The sequence below is a fragment of the Stegostoma tigrinum genome, chromosome 31, assembly GCF_030684315.1.
Source record: "Stegostoma tigrinum isolate sSteTig4 chromosome 31, sSteTig4.hap1, whole genome shotgun sequence".
Taxonomy (NCBI): domain Eukaryota; kingdom Metazoa; phylum Chordata; class Chondrichthyes; order Orectolobiformes; family Stegostomatidae; genus Stegostoma; species Stegostoma tigrinum.
This window is the reverse complement of record NC_081384.1, coordinates 13647794-13666741: the sequence shown is the minus strand read 5'-3', so window position 1 is coordinate 13666741 and position 18948 is coordinate 13647794. Positions and strand designations below refer to the sequence as shown.

General features: G+C 43.5%; 2 protein-coding genes and 2 pseudogenes across 2 annotated transcripts; all 4 read right to left on the bottom strand.

Moving 5' to 3' along the window:
- Positions 1-1917: 1917 nt before the first annotated feature.
- Positions 1918-2654, bottom strand: LOC125466152 (heat shock protein 30C-like; annotated as a pseudogene).
- A 4262-nt stretch (positions 2655-6916) lies between these two features.
- On the bottom strand, positions 6917-7955 carry LOC132206124 (heat shock protein 30-like). Its single transcript, XM_059638743.1, has one exon. The coding sequence runs from the start codon at positions 7715-7717 to the stop codon at positions 7046-7048; it is 672 nt and encodes a 223-aa protein (XP_059494726.1). The 5' UTR covers positions 7718-7955; the 3' UTR covers positions 6917-7045.
- A 3440-nt stretch (positions 7956-11395) lies between these two features.
- On the bottom strand, positions 11396-12420 carry LOC132206127 (heat shock protein 30-like; annotated as a pseudogene).
- A 3918-nt stretch (positions 12421-16338) lies between these two features.
- LOC132206121 (heat shock protein 30-like) lies at positions 16339-17421 on the bottom strand. Its single transcript, XM_059638729.1, has one exon. It carries the CDS (start codon positions 17167-17169, stop codon positions 16498-16500), a length of 672 nt encoding a protein of 223 aa, XP_059494712.1. The 5' UTR covers positions 17170-17421; the 3' UTR covers positions 16339-16497.
- Between the last annotated feature and the right edge of the window lie 1527 nt (positions 17422-18948).

Below are 18948 nucleotides of genomic sequence, written 5' to 3'. Positions count from 1 at the left end.
TTTCATTGTAGTTTTATTTTAATCTTCTACTGTAAGTTAAATACTCTTATTATACGTTTTCGTGCAGTTGTTGCTGATTTGCATCTGCATCTGCAATTGCAATAGGCACCGTCAAATATCACCAGGGATGGATTGTAAAGGGTGGGCCGAAGGGATAAACTCGTTGATAATAGTCGACAGCTGCATGACCTTGAACGAGTCCTGTGAACATTCCTGCACGGGCCGAAGCTGGCACAAGCAATGTGTTTTTCTGTAGATGTTTTTTTTTCTGTGCCTTGCTGTTTATTCCACTATATAAGAGAGAGAGTTTCATTCCTAGTCACTGGACATCATCTTGGACCCGTATTGTGAACAGTGCCATGAGCAACCTCAGCCTCAAGACCAACCATTGATCGAGAGGTCCCTGACAGGCAGAAGGGCATGGGCCTTAATGTTGCTATTTTCCTCTCTTTTTAATTCTTATTTACTTGATAAATTTTCCTTTCTTTTTTCATTTTTTGTTATTATTCAATAAATGTTCATATTTATGCAAATTGCTGTCTTTGAACCTTCTCAACTACGTTTAACCGAATCTGAAAAGAACAACTTGGATACAATCTGTGATCCAAAACAATGATTCCCACCATCAAGTTACTGATTGGTGAGCAGGCTGGAGTCTGTGTTGGACAAGCCGTTGTTGCTGCTCATTGCGAACCTGTAGGACCTATCTGTGCACAGACAGAGGTCCTTAAATGTGCTGCACTGACTCTTTTAACAGAGTTTGATAACTGCCAGGACTGAATCCGACTTTGTTTGGTATTGACCCACTGAATTAATGATCTAGATTGTAAATTTATTGATCTTTGAACCTGAAAATAATAAATTCAGCTTTTCAGTAATGTGTCAGTTCTGTTTTTGTCAAGTAAGAGGGCAGAATCATCATTGTTAATTTTCAAGGCTATTTATTGCCCCATATTCATACAAAACTAATTCACGTGAATGCTAAGAACAGAATATATATATATATAACATATTTACAAGTAAAAAACAGTTAAAATTTGGCAATATACTGAGGGAGGCAATGGTGTAGCGGTATTATTGCTGAACTGTTAATCCAGCAGACCCAGATAATGTCCTGGGGACCCGGGTTCAGATCCCACCTTGGCAGATGGTGGAATTGAATTTAATAAAATATCTGGATTTAAGAATCTAATGATGACCATAGGCCCATTGTTGATTGTTGGGAAAACCCATCTCGTTCACTAATGTCCTTTAGGGAAGAAAGCTGCCATGCTTGCCTGGTCTGGCCTACATGTGACTCCAGGCCCACAGCAATGTGGTTGACTCTTAACAATTAGGCATAGGCATTAAATGCTGCCTGGCCAGCAACACCATCATCCTGTGAATGAATAAAGTTAAAAAAAATTCAGATGATCAGCAATTTCAGTCTCCATATGAGCAATTCTAATATTTTAAATGGTTCAAAATACATTAGTGATAAACATCCATCTTTCTTGTTCCCCACATCCTTCCCACTCTCCTGTCTCTTTGCCTCTTGGTCAGAAATAAGCCGGAGGGTGGTTATTGTGGCTTCATGACTCTATATCACTTGAATTTACATTTAGGCAGATCTTGACCGGCTGATTTTGTGCTCTATGTTTAATTTAATTCAACCGAAAAGATCTCTTTACCTTAACTGAGAATAATAAAAGTTCGAGTGAAGATTATCAGTAATGTATCACTTCAGTTTTGATCAAGTAGGACGGCAAAACTGGGATGGTTAACTTCCAAAGTATTTATTGAACCAATTGGCATTTAAATAATTCACATGAATGCTCAAAATAGCATAGTACAGGTTTCCAATTATTTCAACAAAAAATTTATTGTCATCACACATTGACAGAAATACACTGCTGCTTTTCAACTAATCTTACATCTTCAAACATTCATTGAAACAAAGACTTTGCTGTCCGTAGGTTCTCCTTCTTTCTTGTTCCCCACATCCCTCCCACTCTCCTGTTTCTTTGCCTCTTGGTCAGGAATGAGCCGGGGAGTGGCTGTCGTGTCTGAGGTGATGTTGATGGGGACGGTCCGTTCATTCACAGCTGGCAATGCCAGGCTTGGGGCTTGAACCTTTAACCGACCATCCTGCGACAAACAGCATTGAAGAGCTTCAGCATCGACATCCTCTGGCAGCTGGAATTCTCTCCTGAACTCTTCATATTTGAAGCTGTAAGAGCCGCTGTCATCATCACATTTCTTCTTGTGTTTTCCTGTCACCAGCACTTTTCTTCCAAATACGTTCACCCTCAGTTCTTCTGGGGAGAAGTGCTGCACATTCAGGGACACAGAAAACCCATCTCCATCCTTCTCCAAGGATCATACTTTACCTTCTCCGAGGGTGTCAGGTTTGTTATCTTGAATTTTTGGTACTTCCCTGAAAAATTCTGCTGTCAGCTCCTCAAGGACTTGATTCATGAAGTTCATGCTCTTTCTCGCTTCTTCCACTTGTTTCCACACATGACATTGAAGCGGCTCCCAGAGCCTGTGTTCAACAGACCCCAATGTGTACACAGGCTGCTGACACAGGTGTGAAGGGTGGAAAGACCGATAGCTCAGCATTGTCTCTGCTTCTTCTCTCACGTCTCTCAAACTGACTGATGTGATCTCCCAGTCGTCAGTCTCTGATCTCCTGCAGCACACAGGACACACACCTTATATATTCTACTGCCAGGAATCCAGACATTTCCAGAATGAGCTAAACTTTGCTGGGTTGATCACATGTGAGCTGAAAATAAATGACACCTCATCTCAGGCTTCCTTTAAACAGGAATGACTCAACTCAGTGATCCCGACTGGAGGAATTCCAGAGGTTTCCGGAATGCTCACAGGCAGTGGCTGCACAGCTGGGAGGAGCAATGTTAATGATTGACAGCTGAGCGGAAAGTAGAGTCTGTGCAGGAAAGTGAGGATTGTTAAAACAGAGAAAAGGTTTTAATTGTTTGAAACATTAACTCATGTCCTGTCAGAATGAAAAGACTGTGTTTGGTTTTTCTATCATTCCTGTTCTCAGTGGCATCCTTGAGATTGATATACTATTTATCATTTTGAGATGGATTAAAACGAAAATAGGTTTATTTCACTTCAGTAAAGTGTTCAATCCGTCCTCAAGGCAAGTAGCTCTTTGCTGATAAATAAAAAGTAAATTCTAAAATTAAACATTTAGAAGTGAAGCTGCTGCGTTCTTCAATTGTTCTTCAAATCTTCAAAACCCAATTTTCCCATAATGTCAGAGATAATGGGAACTGTAGATGCTGGAGAATTCCAAGATAATAAAATGTGAGGCTGGATGAACACAGCAGGCCAAGCAGCATCTCAGGAGCACAACATCAGGACCCTGATGAAGGGTCTAGGCCCGAAACGTCAGCTTTTGTGCTCCTGAGATGCTACTTGGCCTGCTGTGTTCATCCAGCCTCACATTTTATTATCTTGCCCATAATGTGTTTGATTTGGGATTTCCACTTCATAAAATGCAGAATGCGCAACAATTGCTTTAGATCTGCAGAGCAGCAAATGAGGCCAATCTGTCTACCAGGCCAGATTACTCTCTTCCAATGCTCCCGTGCACCTCCCGTGCTCTTTCCCCAAAGCTTTGCGAATTCTCCTTTTGCAAGTACAATGACAAATTCCAGTTGGTGAGATGCCTTTGGATCTGCTCCCTCTTTGCATTTCCAGCTTCCTTTTCAGTTCACAAGTAGAAGAATAACCAACTATATTTTAGGTTCAACATAAGTTCAGCCTCTGCGACTTGTGCGCAGCATTTAATGAATTTCTAACGGATGTCTTGTTGCATTGCTCACATCTGTTTGGGGACATTTTTAATATTTCTCACTGTTCAGCAAACCACTTATTTGCAGTCAGTGTGATGCAGTAAATGTACTGATGGCAGCAAAGTGCTGGTTGACGTGGAGGGAAGCATGAGGCACCTGTCATTGTCAATGTTGAAAGGATGTGTCACATCGCTCAGAAATCTTGGCATCAGGAGCACAGTTTAATACTAAGGGCTCAGGCATCTAAGGATCAGATCAGGTGTTTTGTCTCCTTTCAGAGGGCTATCAGTTTGCTGTTTCTCCTGTAATGAGCAAAGGAAGCTGCAACATTGAATTATTCAGGTCCATGTCCAGGTTAGGGCTTAAACAGGGAGTGTCAGTTATCCGGGAGGCAGGATTTCTTCAGTCCATTATCCTCAGTCCTGTTCTTTACGATCACTAGAATTGGACAGTTAGTATTATCGAAACAGAAACTTGATAAAAGCTGTTTTTGATGCAATCAGTTTTGCACACACACCAGGATAGGCACAAGGCCATTTACCCCGTGATGAATGTGCTTTCCACAATCCAGTAACCAGGTGGTGTAGAGCCTGGTGCCTCAGTTATTTTTTCCACTCTTTTGTGGGCGTTGGGAATGGCGGTCTGGTCAGCATTTCTTGCCTGTACCTCATTTCCCTTCAGAAGGTGGTGGTGAGCTGCCTTCGTGAACCTCTGTGCACCACCTGCTGTGAATTCACCCCCAGTGCCAATTGGGAGACAATTCTGGGATTGTGGCCCACTGACAGTGAAGGAACACCAATATAGTTCCAAGTCAGGATGGTAAGTGACTAGGAGGGGAACTTGCTGATGATGGTATCCCCGTATGTCTGCTGCCCGTGTCCTTCTAGGTGGAAGTGATCATGCATTTGGAAGGTGCTGCCTAAGGATCTTTGGTGGAATTCTGCAGTAGATCTTGCAGATATTACACACTGCTGGTACTGAGTGTGGGATTTGGAGGCAATGGATGCTTGTGGATGTGGTACCAATCAAGTGGGCTGCTTTGTCCTGGAGGGTGTCAGACTTCCCGTGTGTTGTTGGAGCTGCATTCAACCAGGCAAGTGGCGAGTATTCCATCACACTCCTGACTCGTGCCTTGTCGATGGTGGACAGGCTTTGACGAGTCAGGAGGTGAGTTTTTCGCCATGGAGTTCCTAGCTTCTGACATACTCTTGTAGCCATTGTGTTTATGTGGTGAGTCTAGTTGAGTTTCTGGTCAATGATAAGCCCCAGGTTATTGATAGTGGGGGATAAGCCATGGTAACACCATTAATATAAAGGCCCAGTGGATAGATTGTCTCTTATTGGTGATGGTGATAGGCTGGCATTTTTGTGGCGCGATTATCACTTGCCATTTGACAAGCCAAGCCTGGATATTGTCCAGATCTTGTTGCGTTTGAACATGGACTGTTTCAGTACCTGAGGAGTCGCGAGTGGTGCTGAACATTGTGCAACCAATGTGTTGGCGTACATTCCCACTTCTGACCTGACAATGGAGGGAAGGTCATTGATGAAGCAACTGAAGATGCTTGGGTTCAGCACACTACCCTGAGGAAGTTGGAAGTCAAGCCCTTGTTGCTGATGATTTGTCAATCTATGGGGAATATCTCTGCAATCAAGGTGAACAAAGCTCTTCAATGATGGTCCCTGAACATTAGATTGATATCTTTAACTGACCTGGATGCAGGAAAAATTTACAAGATGTTGCTTTCACAGGAGGCTTGAGTTGTAGAGAGATGTTCAATAGGCGAGGACATTTTTTATCCAGGAGCTTTGGATGAACATCGGACAATGCAGCACAGGACCCTGCCCCTCACCCCTCCAAGCATGTGCTGACACCTTTTGCCCTTCCACACTCTCGGTCTCGTTACTGACAGGATCTGTATCCTCTATTCATGTCCTATGCATGTACTCGTTCAGGTGTTTCTCGAATGCTGCTGTTGTGTCTGCATCCACCACCTCCTGTGGCAGCATGTTCTGGGCATTCCCCACCATTTATGTGATAAACCTGCATCGCACAAATCTTATAAACATCCGCCCTCTCATCTTGAACCTGTATCCCCAGTTAATTCGTGCCTCCACTCTGTGAAAACATTCTCAAACTTTACATTCTATTCATGGCATTCACAATCATATAAACCTCAACTACCTGTATTCTACTGAAAACAAACCTAATAGATCCAACTTTTCCTCATGGCTAATATCCCCCATATAAAGCAGCATCCTGATAAAACTTTTCTGGACCCTCTCCAAAGCACGAAAATCATTCTGCTTGTGTGGTGACCAGAACTATATTTAATAAGCTGAGGGGTGAACTTATGAAGGTTTATAAAATCATGAGAGGCATAGGTACGGTGAATCGCAAAGATCTTAGTGCAAGGGTAGGGGCGTGCAAAGCTAGAGGGCATAAGTTCAAGGGGAGATGCTAAGTATTTAAAGGAGGCCTGAGGGACAATGTTTCCACACAGCGGGTAGTGTGAGAATGGAATGAGCTGCCAGAGAGAGTGGTAGGTGCAGGTACAGTTACAATATTTAAAGATATTTGGAAATGTGCATGAATAGGAAAAGGTGAGCGAGATATGGACCAAACGCAGGCAAATGGGGCAAGTTACATTTGGCATACCTGGTGGGCACGGTCAAGTTGGACTGAAGGGTATGTTTCTGTGCCGCATACCTTCATGACTCTGTTACTATATCTACTTAAGGGCTGAATGGCCTACTCCAGCACCAATTGTCTATTGTCTATGTTAGGATACTGTTTGTGGATGATCAGCCATGATCATAATGAATGGTGGTGCTGGCTCGATGGGCCGAAAGGCCTACCCCAGCACCTATTGTCTATTAATTTTCATTTAGGCAGATCTGGACAGTGTGATTTTATGCCCTGTGTATTAATTTAATCCCACATAAAAGGTCTCTTCCCCTTAACTGAGAATAATGTAAGTTTGCGTGAAGATTATCAGTAATGTTTCACTTTTGTTTCCATCAAGGAAGATGGCAAAATCAGGATTGTTAACTTACAAAATTATTTATTGGTCCAATGCACACACATATATAAATAATCCACTCCATTTCCGATAATTGCACGGTACTGTTTTCTAAGTTTGAAGCAACGAATTTAACAAAATTTTTATTTTTATCACACATTGACAATAATTCATTGTTGCTTTTGAACAATTCTTACATCTTCAAAAGTTCATTCAAACAAAGACTTTGCTGTCCGTAGGTTCTCCTTCTTTCTTGTTCCCCACATCCCTCCCACTCTCCTGTTTCTTTGCCTCCTGGTCAGGGATGAGCCGGGGAGAGGTTGTCGTGTCTGAGGTGATGTTGATGGGCACGGTCCGTTCATTCACAGCTGGCAATGCCAGGCTTGGGGCTTGAACCTTTAACCGACCATCCTGTGACAAACAGCATTGAAGAGCTTCAGCATCGACATCCTCTGGCAGCTGGAATTCTCTCCTGAACACTTCATATTTGTAGCTGTAAGAGCTGCTGCCATCATCACATTTCTTCTCGTGTTTTCCTGTCACCAGCACTTTTCTTCCAAATACTTTCACCCTCAGTTCTTCTGGAGAGAAGTGCTGCACATTCAGGGACACAGAAAACCCATCTCCATCCTTCTCCAAGGATTGTCCTTTACCTTCTCTGACACTGTCAGGTTTGTTATCCTGACTTCTTGGAATTCCCTCGAAAAGTTCTGCTGTCAGCTCCTCAAGGACTCGATTCATGAAGTTCATGCTCTTTCTCGCTTCTTCCACCTCTTTCCACACATGACATTGAAGCGGCTCCCAGAGCCTGTGTTCAACAGACCCCAATGTGTACACAGGCTGCTGACACAGGTGTGAAGGGTGGAAAGACCGATAGCTCAGCATTGTCTCTGCTTCTTCTCTCACGTCTCTCAAACTGACTGAAGTGATCTCCCAGTCGTCAGTCTCTGACCTCCTGCAGCACACAGGACAAACACCTTAAATATTCTACTGCCAGGAATCCAGACATTTCCAGAATGAGCTAAACTTTGCTGGGTTTATCACATGTCAGCTGAAAATAAATGACGTCTCATCTCAGGCTAACTTGAAACAGGAATGAATCGACACAGTGATACCGACTGGAGGATTTCCAGGGATTTCCGGAATGTTCACAGGCAGTGACTGCACAGCTGGGAGGAGCAATGTTAATGAATGACAGCTGAGCGGAAAGCAGAGTCTGTGCAGGAAAGTGAGGATTGTGAAAAGCGAAACGTTTTTAAATATGTAAAAGAGTCAATCATGTCAATACAGAATGAAGATGCAGTGTTTGTGTTTTGCAACATTACTCTTTCCAATTACTTCCTTGAGATTGAAGTGCTACTTTTCAGCTTGAGGTGGAGTGAAATGCAACTAGATTTGTACTTTTTGAACAAACTGTTGAATCTGTCCTGAAGGAGAATACCTCCCTGCTGATGATGAAGAAAGAGTTTGAAAAGCGAAAGACTTAAACATGAAGTTGTTGTGTCCTTCAATGTTATAAAACCCTGTTGTGATAAGGTGTTTGATGTAGGATCTGCACTTTATAAAACGAAGAATGCTCAACAACAGCTTTAGATCTGCAGAGCAACAGATGAGGCCAATCAGTCCACCAGACCAGATTCAGCTCTTTCAAAGCGCTGTCCAATTCCTTGCACCTCCAATGTTTTTTCCCCGAAGCTCTGCAAATTCTTCTTTTGCAAGTACATGTCCAATTCCAGTTTGTGAGAAGCCTTTGGATCGTCTCCCTCTTTGCATTCACAACATACATCCCAGTCCACAAGAAACAGCACAACAGAAGAAGAATTCCTCATTATATTTTAGTTTCAACATCGTTGAAAGTCTCTGTGACTCTTGCGTTGCATTTAAAGAATGTCTAATGGATGTCATGTGGCAATGCCCACATCCAATTGCGGACCATTCATATTGTAAATATTTCTCTCTGTACAGCCAAACACTTGTATGAATGTCAGTGTGATGCAGTAAATGTTCTGATGGAAGCAAATTGCTGAGTGATGTGGAAGGAAGTATTAGACACCTTCCTGATGCTGTGGAATCAGGGTTGTTAATTGAAACATTAGAGACAGAGGGTCTTGACATGGTTGATGCTGGAAGGATGTGTCACATCGGTCAGAAGTCCTGGTGTCAGGAACACAGTTTTAAATTAAGGTCTTGCCCATCTGAGGTTCTTATCCGGGCAATTGTCTCTTTTTAGAGAATTACAAGTTAGTTATCTCTTCCCCATATACAGGTTCTGGTTGAAAAGGGGAGTGATTGTTTAGAGGGAGGCAGGATTTCTTCAGTCTATGGTTAAATCATTGGTGATCACATGAAATAGAGAAGTGAGTTTGTTGTTTAAATTGCCTGCTGCTGTTCCTATTGTTTATTCCTATTGAATAGTATGATTAATATTATGGGAACAGAAACTTGATAAAAGCTGCTTTTGATGCAGTCAGCTTTCCTCACACTCCCCGAGAGGCACAAGATCATTTAACGCACAGTAAACGTACTTTCCACCATCCAGTAAAGAAGTGGTATACAGCCTGGTGCCTCAGTTATATTTTCCACTCTTTTGTGGGCTGTGGGAGTGGCAGTCTGGCCAGCATTTCTTGCCCGTACCTGGTTTCAGTTGAGAAGGTGGTGGTGGGATGCCTTCTTGAACGTCTGCGCACCACCTGCCATGGTTTCCCCCACACGACCACTTGGGAGACAATTCTGGGATTTTGATCCAATGACAGTGAAGGAACACCGATATATTTCCAAGTCAGGATGATGAGGGGCTGGGAGGGGAAGTTGAAGTTGGTGGTGTTCCCATTTGTCTGCTGCCCTTGGATGGAAGTGGATGTGTGTTTGAAAAGTGCTGTCTGAGGATCTCTGGTGAATTTCTGCAGCACATCCTGCAGATATTAGACACTGCTGGTACTGAGCGTGGGGGTTGGATGGAGTGGGTGCTTATGGATGTGGAGCGAATCGAGTGCGCTGCTTTGTGCTGGATGGTGTCAAACTTCTCATGTGTTTTTGGAGCCGGACTCATCCAGGCAAGTGGAGGGCATTCCATCACAACCCTGACTCGTGCCTTGTAGATGGTGGACAGGCTTTGAGGAGTCAGGAGAGAGTTTCCTGCCATAGCATTCCCAGCTTCTGGCTTGCTGTTGTAACCACTGTGTTTATGTGGTGAATCAAGTTGAGTTTCTGGTCAATGATAAGTCTCAGGATGTTGATAGTGAGGTATAGGTCATGGCACCACCATTGAATGTTAAGGAGCAGTGGTTACAATGGCTCTTATTGGTGATGGTGATAGGCTGGCATTTGTGTTGCACAAATGTCACTTGCCATTTGACAGGCCAAGCCAGATTGTCCAGATCTTGCTGCATTTGAATGTGCCTGCTTCAGTATCTGAGAAATCGCAAACCGTGCTGAAAACTGCGCAATCGTAGGTGAACATTCCCACTTCTGATCTGACAATGGCGGGGAAGGTCATTGATGAAGCAGCTGATGATGGTTGGGCTGAAGACATACCCTGAGGGAGTTGGATGACAAGCCCTTGTTGCTGATGATTTGTAAATCTGCAAACATCTGTGCGATTGAAGTGCACAAAGCTCTTCAATGATGGTCCCTCAACATGAATTTAATATCTTTGACTGAACTCGAGACAGAAAAAATTTGGAAGTATGTTGCTAACATGAGAGGATTGAGTTGTAGGGCGAGGCTCGATAGGCGAGGACTTTTTGTTTCCACGAGCTCCGTATGAACAGCGCATAATGCAGCACAGGACCCTGCCCCTCAGCTCTCCAAACCTGTGCTGACACATTTTGTCCTTCCACTCTGGGCTAAAATTGCCCATCCAAGGTAAAATCCTGGTAAAACCTTTCTGTATCCTCTCCATAGTATCTGAGTCCTTCTGCAGGTGTGGTGACAAGAACTGTACGCAATATGCTGAGGGATGACCTTACGAAGGTTTATAAAATCATGACAGGCATAGAAAAGGTGGATCGCCAAGATCTTATTCCAAGGGTTGGGGAGCCCAAAGCTAGAGAGCATAGGTTCAAGCGGCAACCGGAACTTTTTAAAAGGGACCTGAGGGACAATGTTTCCACACAGCGGGTAGTGTGAGAATGGAATGAGCTGCCAGAGAACGTGTAGGTGCAGGTACAGTTAGAATATTTAAAGATATTTGGAGATGTGCGTGAATAGGAAAAGGCGAGCGAGATATGGACCAAACGCAGGCAAATGGGACGAGTTACGTTTGGCATACCTGGTGGGCACGGTCAGGTTGGACCAAAGGATATGTTTCTGTGCTGCATAACTTCATGACCCGATGACTATATGAGTCTGAGTTTCGATTGAGGCAAATCTCGACCAACTGATTTTCTGCCCTGTGTTTTAATTTAATCCCACATAGAAGGTCTCTTTACCGTAACTGAAAATAATGTAATTTTGAATGAAGATTATCAGTAATGTATTACTTTTGTTTTGATCAAATAAGAGGGCACAATCAGGATTATTAACTTTCAAAACTATTTATTGATCCAATATGCATACTTCTTTATAAATACTCCACATGAATGTTTATAATAGCACAGTACCCTTATCTATGCTCAAGACAATTAATACAACAAAATTTTTATTTTCAGTGTACATTGACAGATATTGATTGCTGCGTTGCAATAATTCCTATACATTAAAACGTTCATTCAATCAAAGTCTTTGTTGTCCATATGTTCTCCATCTTTCTTGTTCCCCACATCCCTCCCACTCTCCTGTTTCTTTGCCTCTTGGTCAGGAATGAGCCGGGGAGTGGTTGCTGTCTGAGGTGATGTTGATGGGGACGGTCCGTTCATTCACAGCTGGCAATGCCAGGCTTGGGGCTTGAACATTTAACCGACCATCCTGTGACAAACAGCATTGAAGAGCTTCAGCATCGACATCCGCTGGCAGCTGGAATTCTCTCCTGAACTCTTCATATTTGTAGCTGTAAGAGCCGCTGCCATCATCACATTTCTTCTCGTGTTTTCCTGTCACCAGCACTTTTCTTCCAAATACTTTCACCCTCAGTTCTTCTGGAGAGAAGTGCTGCACATTCAGGGACACAGAAAACCCATCGACATCCTTCTCCAAGGATTGTCCTTTACCTTTTCTGACACTGTCAGGTTTGTTATCCTGACTTCTTGGAATTCCCTCGAAAAGTTCTGCTGTCAGCTCCTCAAGGACTCGATTCATGAAGTTCATGCTCCTTCTCGCTTCTTCCACCTGTTTCCACACATGACATTGAAGCGGCTCCCAGAGCCTGTGTTCAACAGACCCCAAAGTGTACACAGGCTGCTGACACAGGCGTGAAGGGTGGAAAGACCGATAGCTCAGCATTGTCTCTGCTTCTTCTCTCACGTCTCTCAAACTGACTGATGTGATCTCCCAGTCGTCAGTCTCTGACCTCCTGCAGCACACAGGACACACACGTTATATATTCTATTGCCAGGAATCCAGACATTTCCAGAATGAGCTAAACTTTGCTGGGTTTATCACATGTGAGCTGAAAATAAATGACGTCTCATCTCAGGCTTCCTTTAAACAGGAATGACTCGACTCAGTGATTCCCACTGGAGGATTTCCAGGGATTTCCGGAATGTTCACAGGCAGTGGCTGCACAGCTGGGAGGAGCAATGTTAATGATTGACAGCTGAGCGGAAAGCAGAGTCTGTGCAGGAAAGTGAGGATTGTTGAAACAGAGAAAAGGTTTTAATTGTTTGAAACATTAACTCATGTCCTGTCAGAATGAAAAGACTGTGTTTGGCTTTTCTATCATTCCTGTTCTCAGTGGCATCCTTGAGATTGATATACTATTTATCATTTTGAGATGGATTAAAACGAAAATAGGTTTATTTCACTTCAGTAAAGTGTTCAATCCGTCCTCAAGGCAAGTAGCTCTTTGCTGATAAATAAAAAGTAAATTCGAAAATTAAATATTTAGAAATGAAGCTGCTGCGTTCTTCCATTGTTCTTCAAATCTTCAAAACCCAATTTGCCCATAATGTGTTTGATTTGGGATTTACACTTCATAAAATGCAGAATGCGCAACAATTGCTTTAGATCTGCAGAGCAGCAAATGAGGCCAATCCGTCCACCAGGCCAGATTACTCTCTTCCAATGCTCCCGTGCACCTCCCGTGCTCTTTTCCCAAAGCTTTGCGAATTCTCCTTTTGCAAGTACAATGACAAATTCCAGTTGGTGAGATGCCTTTGGATCTGCTCCCTCTTTGCATTTCCAGCTTCCTTTTCAGTTCACAAGTAGAAGAATAACCAACTATATTTTAGGTTCAACATAAGTTCAGCCTCTGTGACTTGTGCGCAGCATTTAATGAATTTCTAACGGATGTCTTGTTGCATTGCTCACATCAGTTTGGGGACATTTTTAATATTTCTCACTGTTCAGCAAACCACTTATCTGCAGTCAGTGTGATGCAGTAAATGTACTGATGGAAGCAAACTGCTGGGTGACGTGGAGGGAAGCATGAGACACCTTCCTGATGCTTGGGAATAATGGCTGTCTATTGATACATTAGATTCAGAGGGTCTTGTCATTGTCAATGCTGAAAGGATGTGTCACATCGCTCAGAAATCTTGGCATCAGGAGCACAGTTTAATACTAAGGGCTCAGGCATTTAAGGGTCAGATCAGGGGTTTTGTCTCCTTTCAGAGGGCTATCAGTTTGCTGTTTCTCCTGCAATGAGCAAAGGAAGCTGCAACATTGAATTATTCAGGTCCGTGTCCAGGTTAGGGCTTAAACAGGGAGTGTCAGTTATCCGGGAGGCAGGATGTCTTCAGTCCATTATCCTCAGTCCTGTTCTTGACGATCACTAGAATTGGACAGTTAGTATTATCGAAACAGAAACTTGATAAAAGCTGTTTTTGATGCAATCAGTTTTGCACACACACCAGGATAGGCACACGGCCATTTACCCCGCGATGAATGTGCTTTCCCCCATCCAGTAACCAGGTGGAGTACAGCCTGGTGCCTCAGTTATTTTTTCCACTCTTTTGTGGGCGTTGGGAATGGCGGTCTGGTCAGCATTTCTTGCCTGTACCTCGTTTCCCTTCAGAAGGTGGTGGTGAGCTGCCTTCGTGAACCTCTGTGCACGACCTGCTGTGGATTCACCCACTGTGCCAATTGGGAGACAATTCTGGGATTGTGGCCCACTGACAGTGAAGGAACACCAATATAGTTTCAAGTCAGGATGGTAAGTGACTAGGAGGGGAACTTGCTGATGATGGTATCCCCGTATGTCTGCTGCCCGTGTCCTTCTAGATGGAAGTGATCATGCATTTGGAAGGTGCTGCCTAAGGATCTTTGGTGGAATTCTGCAGTAGATCTTGCAGATATTATACACTGCTGGTACTGAGTGTGGGGTTTGGAGGGAATGGATGCTTGTGGATGTGGTACCAATCAAGTGGGTTGATTTGTCCTGGAGGGTGTCAGACTTCCCGTGTGTTGTTGGAGCTGCATTCAACCAGGCAAGTGGCGAGTATTCCATCACACTCCTGACTCGTGCCTTGTCGATGGTGGACAGGCTTTGACGAGTCAGGAGGTGAGTTTTTCGCCATGGAGTTCCTAGCTTCTGACATACTCTTGTCGCCATTGTGTTTATGTGGTGAGTCTAGTTGAGTTTCTGGTCAATGATAAGCCCCAGGTTATTGATAGTGGGGGATAAGCCACGGTAACACCATTAATATAAAGGCCCCGTGGATAGATTGTCTCTCATTGGTGATGGTGATAGGCTGGCATTTGTGTGGCACGATTATCACTTGCCATTTGACAAGCCAAGCCTGGATATTGTCCAGATCTTGTTGCGTTTGAACATGGACTGTTTCAGTACCTGAGGAGTCGCGAGTGGTGCTGAACATTGTGCAACCAACGTGTTGGCGAACATTCCCACTTCTGACCTGACAATGGAGGGAAGGTCATTGATGAAGCAGCTGAAGATGCTTGGGTTCAGCACACTACCCTGAGGAAGTTGGAAGTCAAGCCCTTGTTGCTGATGATTTGTCAATCTATGGGGAATATCTCTGCAATCAAGGTGAACAAAGCTCTTCAATGATGGTCCCTGAACATTAGATTGATATCTTTAACTGACCTGGATGCAGGAAAAATTTACAAGATGTTGCTTTCACAGGAGGCTTGAGTTGGAGAGAGATGTTCAATAGGCGAGGACATTTTTTTCCAGGAGCTTTGGATGAACATCGGACAATGCAGCACAGGACCCTGCCCCTCACCCCTCCAAGCATGTGCTGACACCTTTTGCCCTTCCACACTCTCGGTCTCGTTACTGACAGGATCTGTATCCTCTATTCATGTCCTATGCATGTACTCGTTCAGGTGTTTCTCGAATGCTGCTGTTGTGTCCGCATCCACCACCTCCTGTGGCAGCATGTTCTGGGCACTCCCCACCATTTATGTGATAAACCTGCATCGCACAAATCTTATAAACATCCGCCCTCTCATCTTGAACCTGTATCCCCAGTTAATTCGTGCCTCCACTCTGTGAAAACATTCTCAAACTTTACATTCTATTCATGGCATTCACAATCATATAAACCTCAACTACCTGTATTCCACTGAAAACAAACCTAATAGATCCAACTTTTCCTCATGGCTAATATCCCCCATATAAAGCAGCATCCTGATAAAACTTTTCTGGACCCTCTCCAAAGGACGAAAATCATTCTGCTTGTGTGTTGACCAGAACTATACTTAATAAGCTGAGGGGTGAACTTATGAAGGTTTATAATACCATGAGAGGCATAGGTACGGTGAATCGCAAAGGTCTTAGTGCAAGGGTAGGGGCGTGCAAAGCTAGAGGGCATAAGTTCAAGGGGAGATGCTAAGTATTTAAAGGAGGCCTGAGGGACAATGTTTCCACACAGCGGGTAGTGTGAGAATGGAATGAGCTGCCAGAGAGAGTGGTAGGTGCAGGTACAGTTACAATATTTAAAGATATTTGGAAATGTGCATGAATAGGAAAAGGTGAGCGAGATATGGACCAAACGCAGGCAAATGGGACAAGTTACATTTGGCATACCTGGTGGGCACGGTCAAGTTGGACTGAAGGGTATGTTTCTGTGCTGCATACCTTCATGACTCTGTTACTATATCTACTTAAGGGCTGAATGGCCTACTCCAGCACCAATTGTCTGTTGTCTATGTTAGGATACTGCTTGTGGATGATCAGCCATGATCATAATGAATGGTGGTGCTGGCTCGATGGGCCGAAAGGCCTACCCCAGCACCTATTGTCTTTTAATTTTCATTTAGGCAGATCTGGACAGTGTGATTTTATGCCCTGTGTATTAATTTAATCCCACATAAAAGGTCTCTTCCCCTTAACTGAGAATAATGTAAGTTTGCGTGAAGATTATCAGTAATGTTTCACTTTTGTTTCCATCAAGGAAGATGGCAAAATCAGGATTGTTAACTTACAAAATTATTTATTGGTCCAATACACATACATATATAAATAATCCACACCATTTCTGATAATTGCACGGTACTGTTGTCTAAGTTTGAAGCAACTAATTTAACAAAATTTTTATTTTTATCACACATTGACAATAATTCATTGTTGCTTTTGAACAATTCTTCCATCTTCAAAAGTTCATTCAAACAAAGACTTTGCTGTCCGTAGGTTCTCCTTCTTTCTTGTTCCCCACATCCCTCCCACTCTCCTGTTTCTTTGCCTCCTGGTCAGGGATGAGCCGTGGAGTGGTTGTCATGTCTGAGGTGATGTTGATGGGGACTGTCCGTTCATTCACAGCTGGCAATGCCAGGCTTGGGGCTTGAACCTTCAACCGACCATCCTGTGACAAACAGCATTGAAGAGCTTCAGCATCGACATCCTCTGGCAGCTGGAATTCTCTCCTGAACTCTTCATATTTGTAGCTGTAAGAGCCGCTGCCATCATCACATTTCTTCTCGTGTTTTCCTGTCACCAGCACTTTTCTTCCAAATACTTTCACCCTCAGTTCTTCTGGAGAGAAGTGCTGCACATTCAGGGACACAGAAAACCCATCTCCATCCTTCTCCAAGGATTGTCCTTTACCTTCTCTGACACTGTCAGGTTTGTTATCCTGACTTCTTGGAATTCCCTCGAATAGTCCTGCTGTCAGCTCCTCAAGGACTCGATTCATGAAGTTCATGCTCTTTCTCGCTGCTTCCACCTGTTTCCACACATGACATTGAAGCGGCTCCCAGAGCCTGTGTTCAACAGACCCCAATGTGTACACAGGCTGCTGACACAGGTGTGAAGGGTGGAAAGACCGATAGCTCAGCATTGTCTCTGCTTCTTCTCTCACGTCTCTCAAACTGACTGAAGTGATCTCCCAGTCGTCAGTCTCTGACCTCCTGCAGCACACAGGACACACACCTTAAATATTCTACTGCCAGGAATCCAGACATTTCCAGAATGAGCTAAACTTTGCTGGGTTTATCACATGTCAGCTGAAAATAAATGACGTCTCATCTCAGGCTAACTTGAAACAGGAATGAATCGACACAGTGATACCGACTGGAGGATTTCCAGGGATTTCCGGAATGTTCACAGGCAGTGACTGCACAGCTGGGAGGAGCAATGTTAATGATTGACAGCTGAGCGGAAAGCAGAGTCTGTGCAGGAAAGTGAGGATTGTGAAAAGAGAAAAGGTTTTAAATATTTAAAAGAGTCAATCATGTCAATACAGAATGAAGATGGAGTGTTTGTGTTTTGCAACATTACTGTTTCCAATTACTTCCTTGAGATTGAAGTGCTACTTTTCAGCTTGAGGTGGAGTGAAATGCAACCAGATTTGTACTTTTTGAACAAACTGTTGAATCTGTCCTGAAGGAGAATACCTCCCTGCTGATGATGAAGAAAGAGTTTGAAAAGCGAAAGACTTAAACATGAAGTTGTTGTGTCCTTCAATGTTATAAAACCCTGTTGCTGATAAGGTGTTTGATGTAGGATCTGCACTTTATAAAACGAAGACTGCTCAACAACAGCTTTAGATCTGCAGAGCAACAGATGAGGCCAATCAGTCCACCAGGCCAGATTCAGCTCTTTCAAAGCGCTGACCAATTCCTTGCACCTCCAATGTTTTTTCCCCGAAGCTCTGCAAATTCTTCTTTTGCAAGTACATGTCCAATTCCAGTTTGTGAGAAGCCTTTGGATTTTCTCCCTCTTTGCATTCACAACATACATCCCAGTCCACAAGAAACAGCACAACAGAAGAAGAATAACTCATTATATTTTAGTTTCAACATCGTTGAAAGCCTCTGTGACTCTTGCGTTGCATTTAAAGAATATCTAATGGATGTCATGTGGCAATGCCCACATCCAATTGCGGACCATTCATATTGTAAATATTTCTCTCTGTACAGCCAAACAGTTGTATGAATGTCAGTGTGATGCAGTAAATGTTCTGATGGAAGCAAATTGCTGAGTGATGTGGAAGGAAGTATTAGACACCTTCCTGATGCTGTGGAATCAGGGTCGTTAATTGAAACATTAGAGACAGAGGGTCTTGACATGGTTGACGCTGGAAGGATGTGTCACATCGGTCAGAAGTCCTGGTGTCGGGAACACAGTTTTAAATTAAGGTCTTGCCCATCTGAGGTTCATATCCGGGCAATTGTCTCTTTTTAGAGAATTACAAGTTAGTTATCTCTTCCCCATATACAGGTTCTGGTTGAAAAGTGGAGTGATTGTTTAGAGGGAGGCAGGATTTCTTCAGTCTATGGTTAAATCATTGGTGATCACATGAAATAGAGAAGTGAGTTTGTTGTTTAAATTGCCTGCTGCTGTTCCTATTGTTTATTCCTATTGAACAGTATGATTAATATTATGGGAACAGAAACTTGATAAAAGCTGCTTTTGATGCAGTCAGCTTTCCTCACACTCCCCGAGAGGCACAAGATCATTTAACGCACAGTAAACGTACTTTCCACCATCCTGTAAAGAAGTGGTATACAGCCTGGTGCCTCAGTTATATTTTCCACTCTTTTGTGGGCTGTGGGAGTGGCAGTCTGGCCAGCATTTCTTGCCCGTACCTCATTTCCCTTGAGAAGGTGGTGGTGAA

Coding starts and splice junctions, on each gene's coding strand:
- LOC132206124 (XM_059638743.1), bottom strand. CDS start 7,717: ATGCTGAGCTATCGGTCTTTCCACCCTTCACACCTGTGTCAGCAGCCT.
- LOC132206121 (XM_059638729.1), bottom strand. CDS start 17,169: ATGCTGAGCTATCGGTCTTTCCACCCTTCACACCTGTGTCAGCAGCCT.